Here is a 20,341-nt window from a genome sequence, read left to right as displayed (position 1 = left end):
GTCTGGCTGTTATCTGATAAAACAAAGAAACTAAAGAAACAAACAAACACTCAAAGTTAGTGTTTTGGATTTTTCGGTTTAGACACTAAAAATACAGCAAGACAACATTTTCACGGTTGAAAGTGACAGTGTTTCCCTCAAGCTTCTTCTTCTTCTTTTTTTTTTTCGCCTCAGGCTTCTCTGTTTTGCTGTGACGTCACAGCCATGTAGGCCATGACGGGGTCTAGTTATTAACTCAGACGCTAAAAATAACTTAATTTACATGACTCACCTTGAAAGTTTATTAATCAGTACAGGTACATTCGACTAAATTCACTTAAAATATTAAATACAAGGGTTAAAAAAATGTATTTAGTTTTATAGTTGTATTTACAGTTGGACCCTAAATTAAAGTAGCTCTTATGCTTATGCACATGTTCACGCTGTATTAAGCCGTAAAAACAAAACGACCCTAAGTGGGTCGGAGCCATTTGTTTAGAGATAGTGTGAGTCTCTTTACGCATCTGTGGCCCCACCCTGAGCCTGGTCCCTCCCTCCGGGACTGAAAACCTCCGAGGACTCAGGTGCGTCTCGCAGAAGCGTCCGAGACGAGAGAGACTTCAACCCCCAGAAGAGCCAGAGTCTGAATCTGCAACCGGGACGCACACGAGAGAGAGACAGAAAGAAAAGAGGATTAACTGTTTGTTTTTAATCTTTATTTATTTTTATTTCCTGCGGATAAGCTCCGCAGACACAGGTGAGTTTTCTGACTCAGATTTTGAACTCGGCGCACTTCATCCATCACGTTAAGTCATGATATGACCGGACAGAAGAAAAAGTCAAGGTGCTCAGAATGATGTTAAAGTTAACCTTACTGTCCATCTTTTTTACTCTAGTTTAATAAGATTAAAAAAAAAAACGTTTTCTTTAAAAAAAAATTGCATGCATATAGTTGAATACAGCTTTAACCTGATTAATGTCCAATTCGTAAAAAAAATATATATATTTATTTAAACATTGCTCACATCTTTAAATCAGTTGCTGAAGACTGTCTAACTATATCGAGAATGAAGATGAGAGATTAAAAATATACATATTACTAATAATAATAATAATAATAATAATAATGATGATAATGATAATAATAGGCTTTGAGATCACAATCTTCTGTCTGATTTCACCAGTGAAAATATTCAAGAATAAGACTAAAGTTATTTGTCTTTAGAAGTAGAAAGTATTGTGACTAAATACTTATTATTCAGTGACGACCAAATATCCGTGAATAAAGTCAGATGAGTTTAAATCTTCAGGTTGTTAGATGCACATGAGTTTGAGGCTTTCATGCGCTGTAAAAGTCCAGAAAGACTCTTAGAAATTTTCCTTTATCATTGTGTGGCTGCTAAAAGTTTGACTGTGGCGCCAAATCTACCGCAGACCTGGTGCTCCGGGTGTTTGGTCTTGTTTTTTTCCAACTCTACTTGTATCATGTATGTGTCAAAAAAACATCTTGCTCGCTGAAACACTGTGCTCCATAAAATAAAGTTGCCAGTACTCTTCTATAAATGGAGTAGGAGCTTTGCCAGCAGCAGCTCTTCAACACTAGCTTTTTGTTTTGTTTTTCCAGGCTGTTAACTTTCTGCTGAACCCTGCAGGCTGTCTGAGCTTCCAGAGACGTCTCGGCCACGATGAGTTGGGGAGCGCTCTACGCTCAGCTGGGCGGCGTCAACAAACACTCCACCAGCCTGGGGAAGATCTGGCTTTCCGTCCTGTTCATCTTCCGCATCACTATCCTGGTTCTGGCCGCCGAGAGCGTCTGGGGCGACGAGCAGTCGGACTTCACGTGCAACACGCAGCAGCCCGGCTGCAAAAACGTCTGCTACGACCACTTCTTCCCCGTGTCGCACATCCGCCTGTGGTGCCTGCAGCTCATTTTTGTGTCCACGCCCGCCCTGCTGGTGGCCATGCACGTCGCCTACAGGAAGCGCGGGGATAAGAAGACCATGATGGCCTCCAACGGCACCGAAAAGACCAACGACACCGACCTGGAGACGCTGAAGAAAAGGCGTCTGCACATCACGGGCCCTCTGTGGTGGACGTACACCTGCAGCCTCTTCTTCCGGCTCATCTTCGAGGGCGGGTTCATGTACGCGCTCTACTTCGTCTACGACGGCTTCCAGATGCCCCGGCTGGTGAAGTGCGAGCAGTGGCCCTGCCCCAACAAGGTGGACTGCTTCATCTCCAGGCCGACGGAGAAGACGGTCTTCACCATCTTCATGGTGGCCTCGTCGGCCATCTGCATGGTGCTGAACGTGGCCGAGCTCTGCTACCTCGTCGTCAAGGCGCTCATGAGGTGCTCGAACAGGTCGAACAGGGCGAGACACCTGTACACGGAGAACATGGCGCAGGACAACAAGAAGAACGAGATGCTGCTGTCCTCCACCAAAGATTTGTCCAGCGGCAAGACCATGTGCTGAAGAACGTGGCTCAAAGAGACGGGAGGAGGAGGAAATACATTCAGTTTGGTGCTTAGGCTTTAAAAAATGAGCAGAGATTAGATGAGATTCAGAATCAGAGCTTGTGAGAACTTAGACACGCAGACGTGGATCTAGTTGACGTGGTTTACATGAAGGAAGGTTGTTGTGATGCTTTTGTTTTTTTGTCCTAAAACTTTATGTTTTTACTTGAGTGTTACTTGGAGAATCTGATAGTATTGCCTTACTCCTAATGAAGGTTTTAATTTTTTAGTCTGAAGTTGCTTGAACGTGACAGTAGCCTGTATGGAACAACGAGCCTACGCTGACACCTAGTGGAGGAGGAGGTCCGGTCCCTACGCAAACACGTTTGTTTAGTGTTAAAGAAGAAAAACAAAAGATGAAAAATGAAGGATTAAATTTAAAAAAAAAAACGTTTAGTGTCTAGTTTACAAGAGACGACATTTGATTTGAAATGTTTTGCAGAAATTAACAAAAGCAGATTAATGAAGTTAATGTTTTGTGTGTGTTTAGAAGTGATTAATATTGCACAGAATGAAATTGCTCGGATTAATATTGCATATTATATGATCATTTTTGTCTTTAGCTGAGCTCAAAGTGTTTCTTTACATGCGTTAGATGACTTAAACACGCAGAGAACATGTTGCATGTGTTATTTTTAACACACACACGCAATTTGATCAAAATGTAAAAACTGTATGATTGTGATCTATAGGATTGAAAAGCGGTAGAAACCTCCTCATGAGACCTTTGCAGGTGAATGAATCGCTGTCGAATCACTTCCTTGTATTGTGGATCCAGACGTTGGGGCCCAGACCTGCCGCCGTGTTATCTGGACTTGTGTTGCTGTTGTTCGCGTGGTGCGTACTGACCCCAGCTGGTCGTATCACCTTTCAGCATGTGCCTTATTTTAGCCTCGACGCTAATCATTGCTCACCTCTCTCTTAATGTGAGCAGCCGAGGCCGATCTCAGAGTGAAAATGTCTTTGTCCTCCCTCCAGCCAGGAATAGATGTCCTGGATTAGTCACATGTGGGGACAAATAAATAAATAAAAACATTGTGTAAACAGAGATTCTCTGATTAGAAAAGACAGACAAGCAGAGAAAAGCTGCATCATTAATTAGACGTGTCAATTATTACATAACTTCTGTATGGATTAGATTTCACCTTTCACCTCTTGATTTCTCTATGATGCTACTTTTGTGATAACAGTGATGTAACTAACATTATAAAGGGGTGATACAAATGTTTTTATTAACGTTTTCTCCTCTGGTTTATCCCACAATCTAAGTGCCTTCAACAAGAAAAGACAAACTAATGCACAAACAGTTTTCCTACGCAAGAGATGAACAAATGAAACGTATGTGATTGTGTTTTGTACTTGATGTTTTTATTCCACTCGCACTTTGAGACATTTTTCATAAATCAGTAAAAAAAACACAAAAAAACAACTGTGTCCTTCATTGTTTTGTGTCCACTGCCCGTGAAGCAGCACACACTGACAGAGGGGTGGGATGTTTTTATTTCTGCAATACGCAGTTGTTTTTCTTTATAATCACCAGACTGTAATTGAAGTTTCCATGAATGGGGGACTTTATGAAGTAATGTTTTATTTGGACAGAGAGTGCTTCATCTGTGGGGGTCAAACTTGAGTTTATAGTGACCTAATGCCCATTTAATCTGAAAGTGAAGTAAATCTTGCTATTTTTAGGATCTAGATAAACTTTTGGGAATGTTTTCGCGGGGTTTTGGTGCCTATTTAGGGTTTTGCGCGTTTTCGACAACTTTTTTGCGCACACTTTGGAGCGGTTTTTTGGGGAGGTTGGCAGGGGCGTGGTGTGACTCCGGACAGGCTGATGACTCTGTGGATTCACTCATGCATGGTCACACAATGTGACAGTCCAGACATGGCTGGAAACGGGAGGCAGCTCCGTTTGACCGAGCCTCATCTCCGATCCCAAGCCGCCTCCAAAAACTAACGACAACGACATCAAAGGGAAACTTTTTACGCACGTTAACGGGGCCCGGGACACGGAGCCTGGAACAGTTGGTTGCATGAGAGAGTTTATGGGGCAGACTTTAAAAAAAAAAGAAAAAAGAAAAAGGAAATAGTTTGTTGAGCTGTCAAAGTGGTGACTGGTTTTGGGTTTTGGGGAGGAAGAGGGAGGGTCGCTGCAGCCGCAGGAGGTTTTCAACGCGCTCCAACGATGGCACCAACGATGGCTGATGGATTTGCTTTTGGTGCTTAAGTATGACCTCAACGGTTTGAAGGTATGACGGATAAACACTACTGTGAATGTTTTTTCTGCACTTAAATGGGAGTAAAGTAAGGCCAAGTAAATGAAGAGCGACGTGTTATCAGGTAAATAAGAACTGCTGCAGTTTCTTTCTTTTTTTTTTATTTCTTTATTATTACTCATATTATTATTATTATTATTATTATTATTATTAGTGAATAAGAGTCAGACAAAAGCCTGACAAAGGCTGTGGCGTTTAAAGGGAGTCTGGGGACTCTGGCACACTCTGCATTGTCAGCCCTGCAGGAATGGCTTTGTATTTGAACCTGGCTCTGTCTGTTACATTCATTCCGAGCCGACACAAATGCCACAGATACACGTGAATCTCACAGAAATGCGCTCAGTTTTAATTGTTTGCCACTAATAAGTTATCACGAGGTTAAATCATGACTTTCTAAGTGTCCCCAATACAACACTTCCAGTATGTGTACAAGGTAGATGAAAGCGAAAAAAAAAGGACTATAGTACTAGATGTTCAAGTATTTCTTTAGTTAACTTTTGTGTCATTTGGATAAGTTTATGTTTTTTTTCACCCCAAAAACCTCACAAAATTGAAATGAATTGTTGCTTGGCTGTTTTTCTCTTCCAGGTGTCATACATATTGTGAACCCTAGTCGATGGATTTATTACCTTTAATACCAGAATATTTTAGTAAGTTTCTCCTCTGAGCTGTATGTGTGTTTGAATCGTTGTTGGGTTTGTGTTCACATTTTTTTTCTAAACCACACATTTGTCACCTGTCTCTGACACAGGAAAGTTTGTGTATCAGTTTAAAAAGTAAATTAAAAACTTCACTTTTTAATTTATAGCATCATATTAAAGATGTAGTGTAAGAATTCGTCAATTAATGGAATTAAAAACACTGAATTAATGGTTAATGAAGCAAATATCCTTTGGTTCAATCTGTTTAGATGTGAACATATGGTTAATTTTTCAGTTTTCGATCATTGTTTTTACGTATATTTGGGGTTTGGACATTTGGTTTCAGTAAAATTATCAACTTGAGGATCTGAACTTGGGAAATTGTAAACGTTTTTTCAACATTTAAAGTTTCCCTAATGGAAGGATGTCGCTGTCACTGTCATGGGAGACAAGAGTAATGTGTCTGTTTAAGGGAATTTGAGAAAATTGGGCCTTCGATTTAAATCCATAACATCATATTACAGATGTTATTCAAGGATTCGTGAACTAATAGAATAACAAACACTGAATTAACGGTGAATGATGTTAGGAAATTGCAAATGTTTTTCCAACATTTAAAGTTTCCCTAATGGAAGGATTAGTGAAATGTTGGTCATTTATTTTCTCTCACTAACACAGAAAAACCAGATTTATGTTTCAGTTTAAGGGAATTTGAAAACTCTAAATTCATAACATCATATTACAGATGTAGTGCAACGATTAGTCAGTCAATCAATTGTATATATATAAAAAAAAACATTGTATAAATGATTAATCAGGCCGTTTAAAAAGAAATCTTGCTAATTCTATTTTAGTTCCAGCTTTTTAAATGTGAATATGTGATATTTTATCTGTATATTTGTCGTATGCACGTATTGGTTTTAGTAAAAATGATGTGTTCAAGGATCAGAAATCGAGCTTTTTGGAAGTTGCAAATGTTTATCTGACATTTTAAATGCAATTAACCGTAGAAAAAAAAAGTCATTAGACTTCAAAGGGAAATCTCCTCTGCCCCAGTTTTGATTCGAGACTCGTATCTTATCAGAACTTACCACACAGTTATTTTAATATTATCATAATTACAGTAAAAAAACATTTCTTTTGGAGCCGAGGGGGGGCTTTGGTGTTATTACAGCTGACAGAGAGGAAGGGAGTGTGTGTGTGTGTGTGTGTGTGTGTGTGTGTGTGTGTGTGTGTGTGTGTGCATGAGCCACACCAGAGCCCCCATCTCTGCTAAATGCTGTTTTCGAACATTATAATGTTGATCTCAGCACATGCCTGCTGGGCAGTGGAGCGAGCAGGTGAAAGAGACACAGGCCTGACATAGGGAGAAAGAAAGAGAAAGGGAGTGAAGCAGGGTTCAATCACACAGGTGGTCTATACAGTAGAGGAGCTGCTAAAAAAGAAAAAAAAGAAAAAGAAAAAAGAAAGCGATTGTTTGAAGCGATTGATTTGTTGTCGAGATGTGAGGATGTAAAAGGCGCGTTCAGCTAAGAAAAAGATAAATATGTTGGACACTTTCAAATGTGTTTAACTCATGAACCTTTCTCTCACACTCTGTCCATGTTTCTCCTCTTCCTTCCTTCCTGTTTTCCATCCTTCCTTCCCTCCACTCCAGCCTGTACTTTCTCCATAGGCTAGAAATCTTGAAGGATGGGCGACTGGAGCTTTCTGGGGCGGCTGCTGGAGAACGCTCAGGAGCACTCGACGGTCATCGGCAAAGTCTGGCTGACCGTCCTCTTCATCTTCAGGATCCTGGTGCTGGGGGCGGCGGCCGAAGAGGTCTGGGGCGACGAGCAGTCCGACTTCACCTGCAACACCCAGCAGCCCGGCTGCGAGAACGTGTGCTACGACGAGGCCTTCCCCATCTCGCACATCCGCTTCTGGGTGCTGCAGATCATCTTCGTGTCCACGCCGACGCTCATCTACCTGGGCCACGTGCTGCACATCGTCCGCATGGAGGAGAAGCGGAAGGAGAAGGAGGAGGAGCTGCGCAAGGCGAACAGGCTGCAGGAGGAGAAGGAACTCCTTTATAGAAACGGCGGCGAGGCCGCCCGAGGCGGCAAGAAGGAGAAGCCGCCGATCAGGGACGAGCACGGCAAAATCCGCATCAGAGGCGCGCTGCTGCGCACCTACGTGTTCAACATCATTTTCAAGACCCTGTTTGAAGTGGGATTCATCCTGGGCCAGTATTTCCTCTACGGCTTCCAGCTGAGGCCTCTGTACAAGTGCGCACGTTGGCCCTGCCCCAACACCGTCGACTGCTTCATATCGAGGCCCACGGAAAAGACGATTTTTATTATATTTATGCTTGTGGTGGCTTGTGTGTCCCTTTTGCTGAATTTGTTAGAGATCTACCACCTCGGGTGGAAGAAAGTTAAACAGGGCATGACCAACGAGTTCGCGCCCGACCACGAGTCGCTGCGCCGCGCCGACACCGCGGAGCCCGAGTGTTTGGCCTCGGCCTCCAGAACTGCCCCTCCCAGCCTCAGCTACCCCCCCAACTACACGGATGTGACGGCGGGCAGCGGGGCCTTCCTGCCGCCCATGGGCTCGGCGGCCATGCCCTCGGCGGCGGAGTTCAAGATGGACGACCTCCAGCGGGGGGAGGAGTCCCTCCGCCGGCCCTCCCCCTCCTCCCACTACTACATCAGCAACAACAACAACCACAGGCTGGCCGCGCAGCAGAACTGGGCCAACCTGGCCACCGAGCAGCAGACTCGGGAGATGAAGGCCACCTCCCCATCCCCCTCCTCCTCCTCCTCCTCCTCTTCATCCACCAGCAACGCTAAAGAGCAGCAGCAGCAGCAGCTGCTTCCCACCAGCGACAACGCCAGCAACATCACCAACACAACCGCCAACGCCGCCTCCAGCGGGAGCAGCCCCGGCGCCGCCTCCTCCAACGCAGGCAGCTGGGGCGGCGGGAGGAGCGAGCAGGACGAAGGCCACGTCGCCGCCACCACCACCACCACCACCACAGTGGAGATGCACGAGCCTCCGGTAACGGTCGGCACAGACCCCCGGCGGCTAAGTCGGGCCAGCAAGAGCAGCAGCGTCAGGGCCAGGCCGAGCGACCTGGCTGTCTAGACCCCTTCACAGCTTCCCCTTCACGTCCCTCAATCCTCCCCACGAAAACTAAGAGGTTCTCACATTTTAAACGCATAAACGGATAAAATAAAGATAAAATGAGGATGTTTTAGGCAAATGTGACCATACAGTCCTACAAAGTCAGAAGGCCTCAGCAGCAGCAGCAGCGACGGAGCCAAAGACAATGTGATAGTTTAACATCACACCAGCGTGTTTTGTTTTGTTTGGGAGGAAGATTGTTTCTCTATTTTATTTTTTTTTCTTCTTTTCGTCGAGCCTAAAGGACAAATTATTTAAAAAAAAAAAAATGAAAGAGGCCATTTGTCAAAACAATGACTTTTCTTTTTATTTTATCTGCAGGAAGCACAGGAGGCGACATTGTTAGTTATTCAATGTGCTGCCATGAACCACTTGTTCATCATCTAACATGCACCGTGCGTGCAACTCAACATATCAACAACCTTTTGACCTTTGACCTGGAAGAATCGATTTTAATTTTACTCTTCTTTTACCGTAACTTAATCTTCAAACAATTACACGTGTCGCGTTCCTCGTACGTTGTGCACTCACCGATTCACAAATCAGGATTAGAAAACTCTTAAAAATAAACAGACAAAGTTCGCAGCTGTGGAGAGGTTATCGGATATAAAAACTGCTAGTCCCAGAATGCAACACTAGACTGTCCAGGAAGTCTCTGCCTACGTCAACATATCTGAAAATAAATACGCCTACAGATATCACCTTCACCGACAACGCAGAGTGAATAAATAGAAGCAGGTATTTGCTATAAAAAGTCAAAAAAGTCAAAATAAATTGTTGGCAACCAAAAATTAACAATCATCACACCAAAAGATTGAAAGATTTTTCCCCTGTGACACATTTCACGTGCTTCTACATTGGATTTATTCTGAAAAGCGATATTTTTAAAAAAAAAAAAATTGAATCTTACTCATGAGTTGCATACCTGTAGTAGTCAGTTTTGTGATTGCGGCTAGGATAAAAACAAAAAGACAAAAAAAAAAAAAACAACAAAAAACAAACAGTGGCATCGCACGGATCGGACGCCACGGTGCAGTCGGCCTCGACTGACTCTATTTTCTTGTGTTCGCCTTGATTCTTAGAACAACAACAACAAAAAAAAAATCTTTAGGAAACTTTTAACTGAGCTCATCGACAGTCCTCTGTCTCTGTTGTGTAGCCGTGGCGTTTTGGTTCATTCACAACAACACAGGCACTGACTTTAAAAAAAAAAAAGCTTTCAAATGAACAGTGACAGGACATATTGCACTTGCACAGCAGAGCAACACAACGAAAGTACTAATATGTCTGCGCAATACGTTTCACAGGACGCTTTAATGTGCAGGTGTACACACTGGAGTAAGAGGAGTGTAAAGTTGTTTCTTCTGCGTGGATTACACAACGGTGGCACTCTGGCGTTATTAAGATAATGTTTATTATATTATTATATCTCGCTGCAAATATTCAGTGCAGACACACACACACACAAAGAGGAGAAAATACACGTTTCCTGTTCAGGATGGTGAAAAAAAAATAATAATCTTTGTTATCTGGATTTGTTCTTGATTCCTTAAGTTTACATTTTGGTAGTTGATGAAGATTTGCACATTTAAGAAAGAAAATATTGGTAGAAATAGACGGAAAGAGATAAAGAGAGGAGGGAGTCGAAGCCAATCTCTATGATCCTCAAAGGAATAAATGTCTTAAAAAAAGAAATACAAAACATGCTATGACTCTTCACAGGAAAAAAAAGTAGCATTAAAAAAGATATTCATCTCATGAAAATTAAGTAACATTGGGTGTGAGAAAGAGCAGTTTTCCTGTTGTGACAAACCTGTCGGGACTCTGGTCAGACGTCATATCAGGCGACTCTGCTCCCTTGGGGCCGCTGGCGTTGGTGGCTGGTGGCCCTTCTCTTAACCCCCACACGGCCCCCGACAGGATGTGGTGTTCAAAGCCCGTCGCCCCCCCCTCCTCCCCCTTCCTTGACTCCTCCAGACTCTCTCCTCTTACGTCTCGTGTGGATCACGACTTCCTCTGACTCGTCGTCGGGGAGTAGGAACCATCTTCTCGCCTGTTATCAAAGCTGTCTTAAAACAAGAGAAGTGCCTTGTGTATGAATGATTCTTTTGTAAGAACAAGTTGATGTAAATGTTCATTTACCTCAAATGTTTACAAAACTGTTACTAAATAAATTTTTTGTACCATACTTATTTTGTTCGTGATTTTGATTCCCCACATATGATAGAATAGAAAAGTACTGTCCAGTAGCTTGTGCACAAACATACACAGACATGAACATAACAAAATCGACACACGGCTGTAAACTGCAGTCGCTAAAACTACACCTTGACTTATCTGTAGCAACATTAAGCCTCATAAAACACAAATAATAAGAAGCTTTTTTTTTTAAAGAAAGCCTTGGAATAAACAGGATTAAATGTACAGAAAGGAAGCAGCATAGAGAGCATGCGCGTGACGTCACGGCTAGCTCACGTCTCCATGGTTACGGCCACTGAGCGTCAAAAAGTGACCGTTGAACATGGAGATTAGCAGCATTAGTTTAAATCGTAGATTTTAATAGCTTCTATATGGTAAAAAAAAATTAATAAAAAACATAAAAAACTTGAAGAGCTTTTTTTTTTTTAATGAAATCATACCTTAAGTTACTTCTTACGTTATGTCCTGGAGGGCTGTCGGCGTTTGTCAATGTTGTTATTTTTGGCTTAGCGTAGTTATGGCCGACAGTAAATATTTCACTTCCAACAATGAAATAACCATAAAACAACAATAAAACAATAAACATAATATTTACGATCACTCCTCGTCGTCCTTTTAACGTCCGGTCAGATGCTACAGTATTAACGTTACTGTATATGGCTAACGTTAGCATCTTTTATTTAGCTAAATTTATCATAATAAAATGACCTAAAACTAACTTAAACTAACGGAAACTGAGACTAATCCACTTTTCCAATTCCATACTAGTTCGTTTAGGTCATTGTCGAGTGCAGTTGTCCTTAATTTGATCTGATAATCCACATTTTTCCCCGGTCTCTATCGGTCTCTACGTATTTACAGCTACATTTTACCGCTCAAGGGGGCGTGGCCTCGGCGGCAGTGACGTCAATGATACCCTTTATAATTTTAGAAGCAATAAAAACTCATAAATTGATAGTCTGATGTCTCGTCATACAGAAAGTATCCATGAGATACTAGCAAAAACAACAGAGTGTGATTCAGCTTTTTTTAAGCCTAAAGTTCATAGTTTATTTAAACTTTGGGTTTATCAGCAGCATGAATGGATTTTCATGTCTACACAACATAAGTCACAACTTGTTTTTTTTCACCCCTCTGTTTCCCACAGTGCTCACTTCCTGTTTGCTAATCTAGTGACCTCTAACCTCCCGTCTGCTATCTCCCCGCTCCCCCCATTCCAGCTGGGACTATTAAATATGTGACAGAGTCGAGCACCCGTTCTTTCATAACCACCACGTCCAGGAGTAATTCAATTAAATTTTATTTATATAGCATCAATAACAATACAAATTGTCTCAAGACGCTTTACAAAAAAAGGCAGGAAGTCCCTTTTAATAGAGAAGCAGAACCCAGCTCATTTTGAGGAACCCATCTGCCTAAGGCCAGAAACAGAAACAGATTGGAGAGAGAAGAGAAGAGCAATAGAAACAAGATAAACACATTTCTGTCATAGATACATACATACATACATTGGGCTGAAGGAAACTAATAATAGAAGAGATAATTAAAATGAGACGAGCGTGTCAGTCCAGCACCTGAGAGTCTCAAACATCTATCACAGACACACAGAATTCACAACACAGTGCGATACATGATAGAGACGAGTGAAAGTTCATTTTGATGTTGGAGAGCAGTGAGGTGCAGAAAACAAGAAAACATGAGGCTTAGACACAAAAAGGTGACGAATAAGTGGAAGTATTTAAGTATTCAAGATCCTTTACAGCAGAAAAAAATGCAGATACAGCTTTATAAGTAAAAGTCCTGCAGGAATTGTTCTACTCTTTCCTCTCCTTAAGCCGTCAGAAGTATAAAGATCCTGGTCTTTATACCTATAGGAAAGGATATTCTAACTATGTATAGATCAGTCAACAACTTCTCTCGTTTAGGTTATTTATTTGGCACACAGAGAATAAGTATTGATTCAGCGCTGAGACTTCAGTCTATCCACCTTAAGGGTAGAAAATTAGACACAGTGGTCTTGTTCTACCTAGGCTCCACCCGTAGACAACGGGAGGGAGCGCTGCCTTTCACGTATCCAGTGATCTTCTATGTGTAGCCGAAACTTGGTTTAGCTGATCTCCAACGTGTGAAAATATCAGTGTGATGCACCCGTTATCTTGTGAGCAAGCTGCAGCAAAGCAGTGAACTAATCCTTATATGGTGAGGTGGCAGAAGTAACCGTCTTCCCGTTTTTCCACAGTGTTATACACATGCTCAAGGCCTCACTTAACCCCTTAAAAGTCAACACACTACCAGATTAAAGGTTTTAGAACAGCATTAGATTAGTCTCCTCTGGTATAGTTGGTCAGAGCTTCATCCTACAGCAAGATAATGACCCAACATTTTAGTCCAAGCTCTACCAGAACTACCTCAGTATGAAAACAAGATGGAAAGCTTAAAAACATGGAGTGGACCAAGGCCCAGTCTCCTGACTTTAATTTTTGTTTTAACTTCAGTTGTTTATCTGGAGTGTTATAAAACTTCAGGGACAGAGTGTATATAAAAACATTAAAGTACTGGCAGCAGGTATCCACCGATATATTAATATATTACATCATTACATTTTTAGCAAGTTTTGGTGACTTAGAGTTTTATATACTGCAGTTACACATCAAGGGTCGTGATATGTTGATAATTTGATAACATGAGAGGAAAGAAGAAAAAGGAAGTTCTGATGCACGAACCTGTTTTAATTAATTGAGCATTTATTAAAATGAAACCATGTGGGAACTTAAAATCTGGTGGAGCTGCTGTACACATCTGGGACGTGACCCTGATCACACACTGCTATTTATAAGATGTCAGAAACCAAAAAGTCTGCTCATTAAACCTGTAACAATATACACCAATCAGGCGTAACATTAAGACCACCTTCCTAATGTTGTGTAGGTTGCCCTTGTGCCTCCAAAAACAGTTGTGACTCATCAGAGAATGGACATGGGCCTTCTGAGGGCGACCCGTGGTGTCTGGAAACAGGATGTAGTTAGTGGGAATCTTTGAAGGGAGGGGCCTCTGTGAATCTTCCCACAGATACTTGAACAGTTTGGGATCTAGTGAATTTGGAGGCCAGCAGAGTTGTTCCTAAACCTGCATCCTGCTGGGGATGGCTGCTGTTATCAAGGAGTGTCATTGCTATGGGTTGGGAGGTGTCTGGTCTGGTCTAGGTGGATGCTACATGTCTAAGTAACATGCACACATATGCCATGTCCAAAAGTTTCCCAGCACAACGATGAATTGTCACAAGATGATCATAGTTATTTCCTTCTCCTGTCAGTGGTTTTAATGTTGTGGCGGATCGGTGTATTGTACTTTAATATTATAAATCATTTAAAACCTTTATCTAAGCATAAATTAAGTACAAAGTGGTGTCTTTTACATATTTTGCTGAAAGGTAATGAAATGGAAATATTTTTCAATATATCTCAAAATTGTACTTCATGTGATTAAGTCCAACTTTATTTTAAAATCACTCAAAATCAAATCAATCAAAATCTTTGTAGGCTTTTAAAACAGAATGCACTTTTTTAGGAAATGAGAGGTACCATTTCCATGTGGTGTACCTCGGGGTGCCAATATTTGCTATTTTTTATTTTCTTTTTCCAAATACATTATTCACTCCACTAAATGACTTTAAGCTTAATGTCTTAAATGTCTATCCTTGATTGATCAATGTGTGTGGGAGGGGGGAAAAATACACAAAGTACCCAAGAGGTCAGTGAATAAGAAGAGGCTGCTTGGTGCAGTCATTTGGCAGCGAGTCTCACAGCAGAGTACAGTACATGAGTGCTGGGCTCTTGGGTCCAGTGGCTGAAGAGTGACGGCTGATAGCTGATCTGTTGGCACGACTGACTGGAGGCCTCGCTCTGTCACTCAGTCAGTAGCTTTGTTTCCACTGGGGCCAAGCAGGGAAATGTCCACCCAGTACAACTGTATTTATTTGATAAATAACTTTCATCACACTGAGTGAGGTTGATAATTAAATGCATTTAATAGAAATAAGTACGTTGCATTCACTTGATATGAATAAATAAAATAAAAATATGTTTTTTTATTTTTTTTTGTTTTGTTTTTGGATTATTTATTTTTAATTATGGCAGAGTTGCATATTTAGAAATAAATTAATTAATTAATAAAAAAAATAATACCTACATATATATGCCATAAATAAATACTTAAATATGTGCCATAAATGCTATTTATTTATTTATTTATTGATGCACGCATATATGACTGGAGACTGAGGTTCTCACTGGACTCAGAAGTAGCTCAATAATTCAGGAAAAGCAGAGGAGCATATTAGAAGAAAAAATAATGCAAAAAGCAGAAAAATAACTCCAAAAAACAAGCCTAAGAAATATATTACTAGGAAAAACAGAAATAATTAGCCCGAAAAACAAACCAAAAAAACTTAAGGAAAAAAAAATAAATATATATATATATATATTTTTTTTTTTTTTTTGTTTTTTTTTTTTTTTTTTTTTTTTTTTCCAAGTGGATACAGTAAACTTACGTACTTTGCCAGGTAATTATCAACTCCGATAAAGTTTGAGCTGTACTGTAATTGTTTTATCATCATTATCATCTGGTGGAAAAGGCCTGCAAGCACGGAGGTGATAGCATCATGTTGCTCTGCTGCAGGAGTAAGTGGTTCATGTAAAGTTTTCACAAATAAATCTTTTATCCCTACTATTATGGCATTTTGCATCCTTAAAATAAACTCACTGACCTAAAACAGGGGATGTTTACGGGATGAAATGTCAAGAATTGTGAAAAACTGCGTTAAATGCATTTGGCTGAGATGAATGTAAACTTTTGACTTTGTTCATTATAGTTTATTACTTGACATTTCACCTGCAATAACTTGAAACTCAGAATTCACATCTGTCCAACATCTCAGCTTTTTGTAGAGAATACATGTAAAGTCACTGACTGTATTTTTTGTGTGACTTTCTTTCTATTTCATTTGTTACAGACTTAGCTTTCCTTTCTACTCCACATATTTTTGTTTTCACTGTGCTCATCTGAATTATTTATGTGTAAACCAATAAAATAAAAATAAATTATGCCTATTTAGAATGTGTTGTAAGAATGTTTTACGTGTTACATGCCAATCCATGGCCAGATACATGATGTAGTTTACAATCTGAAGGCACGAGGGTAAATAAACATATAGATGGATATTTGGGGTCTCCGATTATCCTACGGATATATCTATCTAATATAGCTCATTAAATAAGAGTGGGAAACTGAAACTGAGAAACTTTAACTTCATAAAATAGAGTTACACTCATCTGGCCCCTTTATTTTGTTGATACACAATTAGATTCTCATAGAAACTCATACTGAAACAACTTTTGGTCTGATGTTGTCATATTTTAATCTAAAAAACTGATTTCAGTTAAGAGGTTTCAGTACCTGAAGCTTACAAATGTCTCTGATTGAAACAAGAATACATTTGCATAAATTCACCACAGATACACTGACCAAGGACTTTCCCCGAACTTTCTGGACATAACATTTCATCAGTAACACATATATTTATATTGTATATTATATATTCCATCCATTTTTTTTGTCCTATTGAACTTAGGAGTTGCACCAGCCACTTTATGTTATATTTTCTTTTCTTTTTAGTCTACTTTGTATACACAGGCTATATTGTTTATACATTTTTATCCACCTTTTTTAAATCTCAGCATTTGCACATTTCATGTTTACATTATTTGCATAGTTCCTGCACCGTAGGCCTTCGAGGAATTTCAACCCTGTATATGTGTTGCACTAACCAGAACTGACAATAAAGTGGACTTGGACTTTGAGGTAGCTTATTAATTAAGAAACATGTGTGCAGAAATAAACACATTATTTCCCGTGGTCGTGAAGGTGGTTTCATGGAGGTGATTTTCTCCCACAGCTCCACTTGTCCCTGCGGTGGAAAAGCGAACGTCTGCCACTGAGTCACCAGTCTGCCGATGGGAGCAGACAGGACGCTATATTTAGCCTTTAATCACCTAACAAATTCACACTCAGCCCACAGCACAAATACCTCAGGCCCTCTTTATGTATTTCAGGAGTGTGATGAATTTGTTTCTGGGAGGCCTGACCGCTGGCTCATGGAAAGATGTTGGTTTGCCTGACAGAAACCTTTCTACCCCGCTAGCAGACTTTTAGTCGTCTGGCTACATTTTTCAAAGAGAAGATCACTCGACTCACAAATAAATAAATAAATGTTATTTCAGTACAAGAACAAAGGACGTATTCAACGGTCAGTTCTCCAAAGCCACTGACAAAAGTAACAGACGAATACAATATCCGAATTCAATCATATATAAGCTGTATATGGTCCTATATAGGGGTTTTGTAGTGGTGTCCGAATCCTTAGTGATAAAAGGGGTCTCAATATTTACCATAAAACAGCGTGAAAAGTAGTTACCATCCGATGGTCACTCAGCAGGTGGTGGGTATCCCATCATGCATTGCGTCACTAGCGGCGCCATGACCGTTAAGGAGAAACATTTTGCGAAAATATGAAACTTTTTTTTAAAAAAAAACGAATTTTTTTATTTCATGAACATCACACATAATTGTTTACAAAATCATTACGCTTTAGTAATTATAATTATTAAATTATAACAGTCGATGAAACCAACCAAGCAGGGGAGGCGCGGCGGTAACAATGCGACACCGGTGACGTCATCAACTGCGCGTCAAACGGTGGCAGCCTCTAATCTGCTGCTGGTTGAGAACACTTATTATTCTTTTGAAAAGGAGGAACAAGCTGAAAAAAACAAACATGGTTTGTGTTGAGTCTTAAAGACCCTTACACCAATCAGCCACAACATTATGATGTGAAGTAATGTGTAGCAATGACACTTCTTGATGGTCTGACATGGATACACACACAAAGACACTTTAGGATCAACTAAAAAAAACATGGAGAACAGTACAAGGTGTTGACCTGGCCTCCGAATTCACTAGATCCCAAACTGATCAAGTATCTGTGAGATGATCCACAGGGGTCCCTCCCTTCCATCCATAGACCCCCACTAACAAGACACCCCAGGACACCCTCAGAAGACCCATGTCCATTCTCTGATGAGTCACACTTATGCCCGGTCAGTGTATCCCTATTTCTGCAGCTAAATTACACAAAGCCTTTTAGAATTGGATTATTGATAATTTACTAAAATTTCAGTATTAAAACATTAAAGATCTCTTCTTAATGTGTAATTTATGTAACATCAAAACACATTTACTCTGAGATCTTTTAATACAAGTCCACAAAGGTGTCACCGACCAACTATTAGCCTTTAAAATAAAAATCCAGAATCACCTTTAGCATAAGTTGATGTATTTGATTGTTTTGGGGGCAGGTAAACACTCGGGAAGGTGACTGTAACCTTATCCAGTCACTTAACTATTAACTATGTCTCTGTTACCGTGCGGCTGCTAATACTATAAGTGATGTAACCTTGCAGCATTTGAACAGTGTCATGTGGGACGGGCTTGTTTTGACGGCCTGTTCATGCAGCGAGGGAGGGGCTGCACATGGAGAAAGAGTGGTATGAGAGGGGAGGTCAGCTCTGCGGGGACACCTGCAGGTCAGGGGAAGGTATGGACACAATACCCACGATGCACCTGGCGTATTCCACCTGAGTGCCTAATGCAACACGGTGCACTTTACCACCATTAATCACAAATAAATCCTTTTCCGTGTCTTTTTAGGAGGAGGAGGAGGTTTAAATATGTAAAACAAACGTGAAACAAGAGCAAGGGAACTTCATGTTCTTTTGAAGACTTTTCATTCAAGCAGCTTCTGAACCATCTGAACCTGAACTAAAGGATGTAACTCAGGTTAACCTGTGCAAGACTAACAACCTGAAACTCTTTTTTTATAAGAAAACAAAAAACATGTCCGGTGCAGAAATAGGTCACATCAATAGCCAATATATCTTCACCAATTAGCCATAACATTACGACCGGTGTTGAGATAAACACTGATTATCTGGTTATAACGAACCTCAGAACTGGATCAATGGAACAAGGTGGCGTGGTTTTCTCATGGATGACACATGGATGTGTCACTTATCTGGCGAACATTTGAAACCAAGCATCAGATGGACACTACCTGCAGAAAAAGGCAAAGCAGTGGATTTACTTCCTTTGCAGATGCACAGTTTTAACATGGATTGTACTTTTATGAGAATGTAAAACATTCTCATAAAAGTACATGTTTTATTGAATCTGTTTTTCTTTGATCTGTTGGTTTGGTTCACTATCCATGCACAACAAGAACAGGATGCAGGACATTACGAAGTGTGCACAAAGATTAAAGGACAAGAGTCCAAGCGAATCTTGGCAGACGCCTCCCTCCCCTTGTTCAAAGACTTTTTATTGCTTCCTTCAGGTCGTAGATACAATCAGTGTAAAACTAACTGTCTTAAAAACTCTTCTGTCTCAACAGTGACTGTATTATCAAACTCTTCTAATTCTTGATCTGCATTGGCTCTTAATTGATTTTTATTGTATATATTGTCAAATTTAGTTTTTAATCTCTTGTATCCCTCCTTGTGAGTATTTATTTATTTTATTTATTTACTTATCGCCATGGAAATCTTGTGTGTTATGGTCTGTATGCGTGACTGGCTTGTTTAATCAGTGGCTGCATAAATAATTCCCCCACTTGAGGATAATAAAAAATTGATTTGTGAAGAAAATAAACACAACATCCCTTCGCCATATATAACAGTGTTCATGTGGTCGTGTGCATCAAAATAACATCCAGCAGGACTCTGGTTTACATCTTGAATTTGTATCAAGCCAGTTATGCACGTAGAAGTCTTCTATGACATCTATGTTTGTTTATCTTGTTCCACTTGCTGCTTCTCTTCTCTTTCTACCCGGCCGGCGTCAAGCAGAGCGGTTTATCGCTCAAGGTTTCTTGTTCTTAGTTTTTTTTATTGGAATGAGATAATACCATCCACTTCACTGTTTTAATGTTGAGCGTGACAAATACTGATTCACATGGGATCTTAAGTCTCAAAAAACAAGTTTCAGGTTTTCTTAGAGGAGGGCGTCAGTAGAACGTCTTCAAGAAACCTTAAACAAGTCCAGCTGCCTTTGTTTCACCTTTTAGCTCCTGAATATGCTGCACCAAGGTCTGGATGACTGAGTTTTCAGATAAACACCAGTTAAAAGTATTTTTTTTTCTAACATCCCTGTGTGATGAACTCTACCTGTGCATCTGTCTTGTTTGTCACGTTTCTGCTCCACACCTTCACCTGTTAAATCTAATATGGTAAAACTCTCTTTGTTCTTAATCACAGCAGCGTTGTGCGACTCCACTGGAAGCAGATGAAAGTCAGCTTCAGTCTTTATGCGTTTGACTCTGTGATGCTCCGCAGATCTTTCCTTGAAGGTCATCTACGCTGATGACGCCGTGCTTGTGTGTTTATTTCAGCGGCGTTTGTTTAATAATCTGCACGTCTTATTTCTGGCTCATAATTTGCTCATAATTTAACTGTTTT

The 20,341-nt window shown here is 40.5% G+C and overlaps 2 protein-coding genes across 6 annotated transcripts; both read left to right on the top strand.

The window, feature by feature from the left end:
• Positions 1 to 568: 568 nt before the first annotated feature.
• Positions 569 to 2,870, top strand: gjb8 (gap junction protein beta 8). Of its 2 annotated transcripts, none has more exons than XM_047600033.1 (2): positions 569 to 736; positions 1,632 to 2,870. In XM_047600033.1, the coding sequence occupies exon 2, from the start codon at positions 1,665 to 1,667 to the stop codon at positions 2,451 to 2,453; it is 789 nt and encodes a 262-aa protein (XP_047455989.1). In that variant the 5' UTR covers positions 569 to 736; positions 1,632 to 1,664; the 3' UTR covers positions 2,454 to 2,870. The 2 variants fall into 2 exon arrangements, with proteins under 2 accessions (XP_047455989.1, XP_047455990.1); XM_047600034.1 differs by having other exon boundaries at positions 1,604 to 2,870.
• Positions 2,871 to 4,309: 1,439 nt separating this feature from the next.
• Positions 4,310 to 10,764, top strand: gja3 (gap junction protein, alpha 3). 4 transcript variants are annotated; one of them, XM_047601955.1, is made up of 3 exons: positions 4,310 to 4,743; positions 5,359 to 5,420; positions 7,069 to 10,764. In XM_047601955.1, the coding sequence occupies exon 3, from the start codon at positions 7,104 to 7,106 to the stop codon at positions 8,535 to 8,537; it is 1,434 nt and encodes a 477-aa protein (XP_047457911.1). In that variant the 5' UTR covers positions 4,310 to 4,743; positions 5,359 to 5,420; positions 7,069 to 7,103; the 3' UTR covers positions 8,538 to 10,764. The 4 variants fall into 4 exon arrangements, with proteins under 4 accessions (XP_047457911.1, XP_047457912.1, XP_047457913.1 ...); XM_047601956.1 differs by having other exon boundaries at positions 4,310 to 4,834; XM_047601957.1 differs by lacking the exon at positions 5,359 to 5,420.
• The last annotated feature ends 9,577 nt before the right edge of the window (positions 10,765 to 20,341 follow it).

The sequence above is a fragment of the Mugil cephalus genome, chromosome 12 (assembly GCF_022458985.1).
Source record: "Mugil cephalus isolate CIBA_MC_2020 chromosome 12, CIBA_Mcephalus_1.1, whole genome shotgun sequence".
In the NCBI taxonomy this organism is placed as follows: domain Eukaryota; kingdom Metazoa; phylum Chordata; class Actinopteri; order Mugiliformes; family Mugilidae; genus Mugil; species Mugil cephalus.
Note: the sequence above shows the minus strand (reverse complement) of the source record. Positions and strands in the feature narration are given on the sequence as shown.